We start from the raw sequence: 10871 nt of genomic DNA on the forward strand, positions 1-10871 counted from the left end.
TGTTCATCAGCAATATTTCTCTATCAGTTTTACCATTTGTGGCTAAATGGTTTATTACAGCAAGTATCCCAGCATCATTTGTGTACAGTATATTTTGAACTGTGCAACCTTTGAAAAACACATTTTAAATCTGGGATCAGAGTTCTCTCTTTGACATTGGTCTCTGGTGGCTTCCTGTAAACGCACTGTCACTTGGAGTGCGAGCGTGCCAAGTATTCAAATTGGATAGAAAATTGGGTACATTTTTTGTAATAGAAGTAAATCAAATCCTTCAAACACACTCACACATCTTGAAGAAAGAGGTCTGCCTTTATATGTTCCTTGAGTTGTTCAATTTACATTATACCAAGTATTGAAATCTATTGTTGAATAACCTTTATTGAAAAACTTAACCTACCTCTCATTCATCTAATGTATTTGTTTAAACTAATCACAGTAAAATGCACTCCACGCTGTTAAGCTGGCATGGAGCTTCATTTTAAAAGAAGGTAATTCCCTTTGTTCAGCTGTTTTAAATTTAGGTTTATTTTCCACACACTGGATTTTTATTATAAACAGAATGGGGTGGCTATAATTGGCAGAATAGCTACAGTGCTTCATGAAGTTTAATCGAGTATTCTTGCAAGTCACAAACATTGATTACTTAGTGAGATTAATCTATAGTTCTGTGAGATGAATCTAGAGCTCTTAAGTTGTGACCTGATGAGGATTTAAAGTTTCCTTAGCTGAACTCATTTAGGGTTTTGTTATGCAACAAAACAAAGGAAGTCTGTTTCCATATGTGGGGAGACACATCAGCAGGCAACACTGGTATTGTGGATTTGCATCAGGTTTGCATCTCAATCCACATGAAATAAAATAAGTATTATTTCCAGAGGCTTGGCATGATTACACTCTAACATGAATCCACACCTGGAATCATCTAATAACAGCTGTTGCCAGGCAACATTTAATTAGCAGCTGCTGCAACCATCTAAAAAAACAATCCCCAATATTGTACAGCAGAGGGCACACATCTGCCACCAACGACTCCTTAGAAGTTAGAACTAAATCATATTTATTTTTATTATACAATGTATATTTCAGTATAATTAATCTGGTAAATTAGCCAATACTATTAATACATTTTTTTTTAAATGTTATTTGTATTTATAACTGTACCTTAGGCTTCTATATGTAAGAATATTTTGCCAACTGTGTGTATTTGTCTCTACATAAGAGATAATTTAACAGTGCCTTGACATTTACCAAAATGTTAACAGAGGATAAAATTGTTAAATCAAGGTATTATCAATACAGTATGCCTGTTTACATATTTCCCTAGTACAGCATAATATACCAGCCAGGCTATTCTACCATTTTCATATGTGATCCCCCTGCTGCTTATGTATAGTATATTTCTAAAGTCACAAAGCTAGTCCTACATATCGAAATACAGTCAGTATTGGAGGCCAAATTAAAGGCCAGGTGTGCTCACAGGGTTGATAAAGATAAAGGCAGAATATATGAATTAACATGTTTTTCTGTTGTCCACAGCAAGAGCTGATTGACAGCATAAGCAGGAAGCTGCAGGTGCTGCGTGAAGCCCGGGAGAGCTTGCACGAAGACATCCAGGCCAACATCGCCCTGGGAGAAGAGGTGGAGGAGATTGTGAAGCAAGTGTGCAAGACCAACGAGTTTGACAAGTTCAGGATGTTCATTGGCGACCTGGACAAGGTGGTCAGCCTGCTGCTGTCCCTGTCCGGGCGACTGGCTCGAGTGGAGAATGCTTTAAACAACCTGGACGAGACTGCCTCCACAGAGGAAAAGGTGAGTCCCATAAACGGTTGTCACTGTGGGAAATTCACTCACCCATTCCTGTAAAACTTCCAGTTCTAACTCAAGGGCTTGTCACAAGCTCCTTCACAATTGCTAATAAAATAAAATGCAGGTCCCCAGGATCTTGAGTTCAGCGGAACCTGGCTTTCCCAGAAGATACATGACAAAACAGTTTAAAGATAGCATTTGAATTGCTCAGAATGTAATGATGCATATACAGATTAATAGAAACAGTACTTAAAGGAAAGGCTATAATGATGTTAGCTGAATAAGCAAAAATATGTGCTGGAAGCTCAGCTGTATGTTTATCCTTTCAGATTAAGAAGGTGTAAGGAGACTATCTGCTGGAATAAATTGTACTCCATCATATTTAAGCAAGAGGCTGACCCATGACTTTCCTATATTATAAAACCATACCGAATTGGAGACCAGCCACACCCCTGATTGTTTATGTGTTTTATGTTTTCTACTGTTGCATCACTGTCGTTTTCATAATCCTCTTATGTGCACAATATTTGCGTTTATTTGTAATAAATTGTCACATAGAGCCAATGCAACATAATAATGAATGAGTGGTCACACTGAATCCAGGGATGCTAAACCAAAGCTATCAAGAGATACATTCATTACTATTAATTATTTTCAGTCTGTTATTTCATTGATTTTTGTTTTGTTTTGTTTTGTTTTAAACAAAATTCTTGAACTGTGAGACTGGGGAAATTTTTTTAAAATGTTGGCACTCGCTTTTCTTTATAAAACGCTCAAAAACAGCAGGTCTCAGCTTCGTTACTAAAGTATCAGACCCAACGCAGCACCATCTCCTTCAAGCTGGGTATACTACTGTAGCTGCACTGGACTAGTCACTACTGAGCTCATTACTTTAAAACCTGCACAGATAGGAGGAACTGTAAACTCCCAATATCCAAATGATTACACCATGCCAGTCGAAACACTAATGTTACTCATGTTGATGAAATCCATTTATTGTTTCTGTGTGTATAATTGCGTATGTCCTGTTTTCTCCCTCAGCGCACACTGACAGACAAAAGGAAGCTTCTCATCAGGCAGCACGAGGACGCGAAGGAGCTGAAGGAAAACTTGGACAGAAGGGAGCGAGTGGTCTTTGACATCGTGGCCAGCTACCTGAATGAGGAAAACCTGGCCGACTACGAGCACTTTGTCAAAATGAAGTCAGCCCTCATCATTGAGCAGCGCAAACTGGAGGATAAAATCAAGCTGGGCGAAGAGCAGCTGAAGGGTCTGACGGACAGTCTTCCCCCAGAGAGCCGACAGCCGGAACACCGGATCACCTTTTGAGACAGACTGACTGTGGTGTGAAACTTTTTAAATCCACTAGGGGGACACAAGCAACAGAATTTAAAAAAAGTGAGAAAGATAAAACACAGCACACATCTTTAGTTTGCAGTCTATTGTTTCTAAGATTTCTTTATTATTGTATTGCTTGAATCCATTACTTTTTTTTCCCACCAAACTTTGTTTTCTGTATTCTTGTAAAAAATTGTCTGTTTTTAAAAGTTATTGTGACTATAAGAACAAAGGAGTACTTGATACATATGAGAAATTTGCTTTGTTTTTTTTTTTCGTTTGTATGTTGCAAACTCCTACTCTTAAAAAAAAAAAAAAAAAAAAAAAAAAAAAAAAAAAAGATAATTCACCCTTTTTTACGATGCATTTTTAAAGCAAGGAATTGTTTGTTCTCGTAATTTATTTTAGAATGTGATTAGTGGAACTTGAGGAAAGAGCAGTAGTACTCCTGAGTCAGAGTAATATAGCTATCAGAAGACCCTGATGCATCTATGCACATGTTACATACTTGTGTAAAATTCATTATTCTGCTTAGGCGTGATATTTAAATGAGTATCTCTCTTGTAACATACATACATATCCTATCACTATGACCACTTGTTGCTGTTGCTGTAGAGAAAATCACAAGACTACTTAGTATCACTGTTTAGGAAAATAGCACATTTATTGTATCAACCTAACATCTAACACAAAACACGGTGCTGATTCAGACAGTGTCACCTCCTTGCATTCCTGTGCTTTAGTCCTGTTTTTCGTTGTTGTTGGTTAATGCCAGGGAAAACGTCGGCTTTCTAAGACTTAAAATGCTTTTAATATTGAAGCTTTTGCTAACAGTAGATATAACATAAAGGGATTGTGTAGAGATCAGCTGGGCTTGTCTTACAGGTGTGTGTGTGTGTGTGTATGTGGGGGGGAGTGTTGTATTTCAAGACTTCTTAATACTGAGGTTGCACTTTAATGAGATCTCCCTTAAAGCAAAAAGAATTAAGGAAATGTGTGTGAGTTTCCATGCTTGTTACAAACGATATATGCTGCAGGTTGATGCCCTGCATCGTTTTAAGGTATAATCCATTCAGTAGAATGGATGTAAAAGCAGGAGGAGTAAGATTTAAACCATCCCAAGTCTCCAGAATCTACATAACTTTCGCTACTTTAATAAGGTCCTTATTCTCAGTACTGTAGGGACAAATTATTTTCCACAACACAAGAAAACCTGTGCAATAGAAGCAAGTGGGCTGTCCAGTTGTGGGATCAGGCTTAAGGTTGAGTGTTAAATTAAAACTCTAGTCTGACTTTTTCTATACTCAACATTACAACCAATGGGAACGATGATTTTAATAATAGGTTTATGACAAGTACAGTGTACCTGGCAGGTAAACACCAGAGAGGTGGTTTATGCCGTCCAGGTGTTCATTAAAGGGGTATTCAGAACAAGCTCAAGATAGCCATCATCAGTGCTTTGGCACCTAATGATACCTGTATGGTACAGCTTGTAACCCATGTTTAAATGATCATCCCATAGGGGCTGGTGTAATGGATCCAATATGTTTTTAGTCATTGTGTTTTTGTTTAAAAATGGTTTCTTTAAAGAGGAGTTTATGTGAAATGTGAATAATTATTTAACTTCAAAATAATGTGTATATAGCGAGATTTGGCCCATACTTTAGCTCTAACCCAGCCCGATGGAGTAATGTTTGTATACCCAATAAGGAAAAGACCCCACAAATGAGTTAAAGCTGGTTCCACTGGCTCCAATTAGCACTAATCTTAGACTACCAGATGCCACTGTATCTAACCAGAGTCTGTGTAACTATCTGAAATATTCCAAACATTGCTGTTTTAACTTGATACTTTTAACACTTGTATGCTCTCAACTGTACAGCTTTATTCTTATTTTAATAAAGTGTCTGGTTGAATAAGTGTTTTTTTTATTTTATTTTATTTTATTTTACCCTACAAAGTTTGTTTCAACATAAGTTTTTACTGTAGCTGACCTACCATGGGGGGTGGGGTGTGTGTGTGTGTGTGTGTGTGTCTATTTTAATTATCTAAATCAGGGGTGCCCGATCATGGCCATAAAGGGCTATTCTGTTCCAAGGTTAACAGGTAAAATTATGTCATTAACAATTTTAGGACCTGGAATGAGGTTTTATTGGGTAAATGAAACGATTTTGGACATGGCTGGAACAAAGATTTTGGCCAACTTTGCTCACGAACATGTCGCAGCTTCCCTTCCCTGTCTGTGGCAAGTCTAAGAAAAGCCTACTAATGGCCTCTAAATGGCATTTTGTTTGTCAACTGACATATACGGTACATTATATGCAATTGGAATTGCACTGTAAGGTAAGTGTGGGCTTTTGGTTAAACTAGAAATTCAACTCATGCTTTAAAATCCATTATCTGACCTCTCATTAGCTTTACTAACATTACTGCTGGTAGCAATTCTTGTTAAGAATCTTGTGGTTCTTCACTTTTTTCTTTTTCTTATTAAATAATTTAAGTTTACTTTAACGTTGTCTGATTACAGCTGGACCATTGGCGTGAGTTTGAATTCTACAGCACTCGGAAGTGATGAGGTACCAGGAAGCAGCAGCAACAACTCATATTTACTATATTGCAATTTTTAAATAGAAACATAGAAACAGAAGGGAGGCCAGTAGTAATATTTTTAATACTAAGAGCACAACACAGTACCACATTTACAAGCAAGGACACTGGATTTACTGTGTGTGAGAAATCGTTTGTTAGCGTTACTTTCTCTCCATTGCGCCTTGCCCTGTCACAGAGTTGTACCTTTATTGAAAGATTAACAGAAGACAAACACAGCTGGAATGGTGGGCAGGGAAATTACTCCTGGCCCAATCCCAGTCGATTAACCCTTTAAGGTGCACAAGGAATTGAGCGGTTCTAACGATTTCTTCTTCAAATACATTTGAGAGTGATTCAATTATCATGAGGAAAATGACTATTTGAATTACCAGATTCAACCTGTCAGCACATTTTAAACCCTGTTTCATGCACCTCACCACATAAGAAAGTTAGCATACTGTTATTTGTGGGACACACATAATCTTTGTACCTTAAAGGGTTCGAATGAACCCCTTTGCCTACTGCACAACGGTCTTTTGTTTCAATATATGTGTTATTCACGCTATATATTTTCCCAATGCTGAAAATTGCTTGTAAAGGTGACAACATAATATAGGAAGATGTCCATTATCCTTTGGTGGTACATGATATACAGGAGAAGGGTTTAGCAGTATTTGGACACTTCTGTCCTGTATCCAAAAGCAGCCATTGTTTAACATCCACAATCAGTATATTGGGCCTGGATTTGTCAAAACCACCCTCTGCATGCAAATAAGATGACATTAATCCATTTTGTAGCCATTTAACCTCTGGATAGTTTTATTATGGCATTGAATGTGAATTCCAAAGATGTTAGTTTTAAGCAAATACTGATGATTAGTATGTTTTAGTGCTTTTAACGTGTTGTGTCCCACAATAATTTTCCCTACTGGTTATCTGATGTATTCTGTGCTGGTAGTCATTCTTTGATGATCCAGTTAGTTTACATTCCCAAATATTTTTTTTTAGACTTTAAGTATGCTGTTGCAACAACAGTTATGGCCACAAGTTTTGCATCACCTGGAATTTTAGGATTGAGACATCATTTTAAAAAAAACAAAAAAAAAACAAAAAAACTATATGAACATAATTTAAATCTTTTATTTCACATCACGTAATTAAAGATACTACAAAATGATATTGCAATTCTACCGGAAGCCATACTAGTACGGTATTTCATGTTAGATTTCGAAATGTCATATTTTGTTAAGTATATGGAAAACTACAACGTGTTATGTAATGCAATATGTTAGCATAACATAATTGAGCTGGTTTCATTCAGCTTTATGAAGCAAAATTAAGTAATTGCCTGGTGATGCAAAACTATTGAACATAGCTGTACGTGCAGCAGTGGAGTTTTGGTTTATTTACATTTTTAAAAGGACATCCCTTTTTATTGTGTTTTTGTTTGCTTTATTTGGTTACTGGACTGGGGAGAGTAATTATTTTTTTATGATATGGGTACTGGTGTTTAATGTTTACAATTATAAAACAACTTCATTATCCACACCTTAATTCCCCCTGGTTGAAGAGTGTTAAATATGTATATTGTATCTTGTTGCCAATCTACACCTGGTCCAGCTAGCCCCCCCCCCTGCTTTTTTGTGTTAAATATTAACTATGACATTTTCTTATCACTAAATCTATATTGACATTGCAAATCACTATAAGGTAATAAGGTACTGTCTTTCGTTAGAGGAAAATCAGGTGTCTGCAAAGCAGTACCTTCCTCTTAGAATTCCTGGCTCTCGATATTTTCATCGTCTGTTCTAAATTCTAAAACCGTTTATTTTTGAATACTGTTCTCATGTCAGAACTGTGTTGCACAAGGTAGAAACTTTTATTTATTTATTTATTTATTTATTTATTATTTATTTGTTTTAGGCAATTCTGTTATATTTTTTTCTTGATTGTCATAGTAAACAAATGGTACTAAATCAGTGCTTTCGGTTCAGCGGTATTAACATTATTGACAATTGCCCAATGGCAGATCATGATGAAGGAGGCAAAGGATGGATTGAGGATTAATGTAGGCTAATCTAAAAACACATAGGTAAGTCTAATTTTAATTAGTATTGTTCTATCTAAATGTCTACATCTGATAGTAGTAATAAAAAAACAAAACAGTTATGTTTATAATGCTGTAGCGTGCACGGGGGAAGGCAGCAGCAGGGCTGGTAGGTAACGTAATCACATACAAAGACATAAGCCCTATAATCGGCTTTATGCTTTAGTGTGAGAGGTCCCAGGTTCGCGCCCACCATATGTCTGTGTGTGGATTGCCTTGCCCTGTGTGATGTGCCTGCCTGCATTAACTGAGGTTCAATACAATATATTAAATGTTAATTTATGAAATTACAATGCTTTATTTACAAAATACTGGAACTAGTGTATATAAATATTAGGATTAGAATTTGCAAATGTTTCATTCAAACCTGTCTATATCAGAAAAGCAACAAAATATCTCTAAAAACTTTGACATTTTGACAATAAGCATCTAAAGAGGCCAGTACTTGAACATTTTAAACAGTTGAAATAAATACCCGATTACAGAATTAAGTGATAGCACAATATTAAGCTAGACGTATTAATAATAAAAAATAAATAAATACATTCAATACGGTGGATGTTTCCCCCAGATTAATAGCCATCAACCAAAATGAGTCTTTTCCCAATATCTTTATATATATATATATATATATATATATATATATATATATATATATATATATATATATATATATATATATATCAAACACGTGTTTTGCACGGAAATGTTTTGAGAAACCCTAAACAGTTAATCTCAGAGTGTTGCTCTTGAAACAGTTGAGTCTGCTGTTCTGACACAAACGTGTGTAAAAACTATGTACGTTTTCAGATCTTTCCAACTGGCAACACAAAAGTTGCGTAAAACATTTATAAGATCTATACTACAGAATCAGTCAGAGGTTTATGAATATGGTGGAACAGGAGGTGGTTTAAACGCTGTTCAGGTATGGATAGGGTGGTATTTTTTCACAGTAAAAAAAAAGTAAGTAAGTAGAAAGTGGTATTAAGATATTCCACGATTAAACATACTATATAATAATAATAATAATAATAATAATAATAATAATAATAATAATAATAATAATAATAATAATAATTGCTTGTCACATTCAAAACAGATCATTTTCTCCTGAATTTTCTCTCTATAACAAATGTTAAATATTTCAATGCTTTCCTGAAAAACAGTAAATGCTAATTTGTTTTCACCATCAGTGAATTATCAAATAAAATGAAAACATAGATACAGGTAAATGTAAAAATAAGAACAGATGTGAAATGACCCCTTTCTGTACTGGACAGAGAGATCTTTAGCAGAAATATTTCTAATCTTTAATGCAGCTGGTGTCTTTTTCTTTAAAGCAAACTAGACCAGCTGCCAGGTTAATGCATGTACTCTTAACTGGTTGTGGGTCAGTAAGAGATAAAAATATGTATATTTACACTGTTCTTTCAAAAGTGGGAATTCACATGGAAGTACATTACACAGCAATGGGTACATTTCAGTAAAATCTATGCTAACTGTGAAACACAAATAGCCTTAGCTATGCATGATTGTAGATATGTTTTCAGGCATGAAAAATGCACCCAGCTGTTGCATTAGGCATCAGTATAGTTAGGTAGGTTCTTATAATTACTGCCTTGCTTTTATGTAGTCAAAAAGTGAGGAGGCCATGCCTCCCTGCTTCAGCCCCCCCTGCTAAGAATTGGTACAGATAGCAAACACTGACTCACACTACTCAAAAAAGCTCAATTTATCTCACTTGACTTTTATATTACACTGTCCCCACTGCTAGATTGTAAAAGGTGCCATTTTACTATGGAAAATTTGAGATACTGTGTGCCAAACTAGGCACTTCTGGGAATAAGCACGATCAATGTAGATGGCTAACATTGTCACGCAATATCATTCCAGGAATGTTTTTCACTTGACTCTTATTACTGTATTTATAAACGATATAAAATACAAAACAAAGGCCTGGTTGTGATGTGTAACAAAGTGTATAGAAACACAGGATTACAGGCTGAGTTGTAAGCTTAATGTCATCTTGAAATCTGATGGGGATAAAAACAAAAATCTAGTTTCTTCTCTGAACTTTTATCAGAAGATATTTGTGTAAACCAATATGAAATCTGAAGTGGTTTATGAGATATTAGCAGCTGTCATCATTGCGGATTTTCAAACTTATACAATCTCCCTTCACAGGGAGCAACAGCTGTCATTCTGTGATTTTAGTGCTTTTCATTTATCTAGAAAACAGCTTGTCCGGTTGTGACTAAGCTTGCTAAGATGAAGCTTGAAAAGGACATACGTTTACCTCCATTATAAAGAGTATCTGCATCTGGGTGTTTATATAGGAACCTGTTTGTCTTTTGGTGTGTCGAACGTACATTTGTACATGTCTACAGAGTGGATATTGATCATGATGAACTACCTTGTCATGTTAATGAGAGCTCTAGTTTTAATTTTGCAGCCTGGAGGGGTAATGACTGCTACTGACATACTGTACTTATTTACCATGTTTACTTACTTACTATTCCTCCAAAAACATCTTTTTAACATTTTTTTTTATTGTGAACAAAAGCATTCCCAGGGGCATAATGTAAGGACAATTTGCAGCTTTGATCGAATAGTTGTCTATGGCAACACAGAATATATTTCTTATAATATATGTCTTCCTACATCGTGACACTCCCCAGTCGGCAGCTTCATGTCTAGGCATTTGCATAATTTGGAACAGTGCCCCTACATCAATGCCCAAAACTAACCCCACTCCCCCATCATTATGTAATCCTGTTCTGTAAAATGGGCATTTGTAATTCCACCCTGTTTACCTATGCAGAGAAATAAAGCAGATCTGGTTTGACAGCTTTCGGTAACCAACAACAAGCGGAAACCTATTGTTCCCATCTTAACACCTTCCTTTTGCCATATCATTAACGCTTTCTTTTCCTTTCAGTCATCAGTATCTTCTGAGATGGAGACAGATCCTGCTTCCAAGCCCAGACTCACGTGCCTCAAACTTGTGTTGATCTAAAAGAGGGCTTGTTTG

The 10871-nt window shown here is 35.9% G+C and overlaps 1 protein-coding gene across 5 annotated transcripts in view; it reads left to right on the plus strand.

Moving 5' to 3' along the window:
* Positions 1–5048, plus strand: part of LOC121327536 (protein Shroom2-like) — a 77047-nt gene extending 71999 nt beyond the window's left edge. For all 5 annotated transcript variants that reach the window (XM_041271612.1, XM_041271608.1, XM_041271609.1 and 2 more), the window contains 2 exons: positions 1537–1809; positions 2848–5048. In XM_041271612.1, the coding sequence (XP_041127546.1) occupies positions 1537–1809; positions 2848–3135 (561 nt within the window). In that variant the 3' untranslated portion in view covers positions 3136–5048. The remainder of the gene's footprint in view (positions 1–1536; positions 1810–2847) is intronic.
* The last annotated feature ends 5823 nt before the right edge of the window (positions 5049–10871 follow it).

This window comes from Polyodon spathula, chromosome 15, assembly GCF_017654505.1.
Source record: "Polyodon spathula isolate WHYD16114869_AA chromosome 15, ASM1765450v1, whole genome shotgun sequence".
Classification (NCBI taxonomy): domain Eukaryota; kingdom Metazoa; phylum Chordata; class Actinopteri; order Acipenseriformes; family Polyodontidae; genus Polyodon; species Polyodon spathula.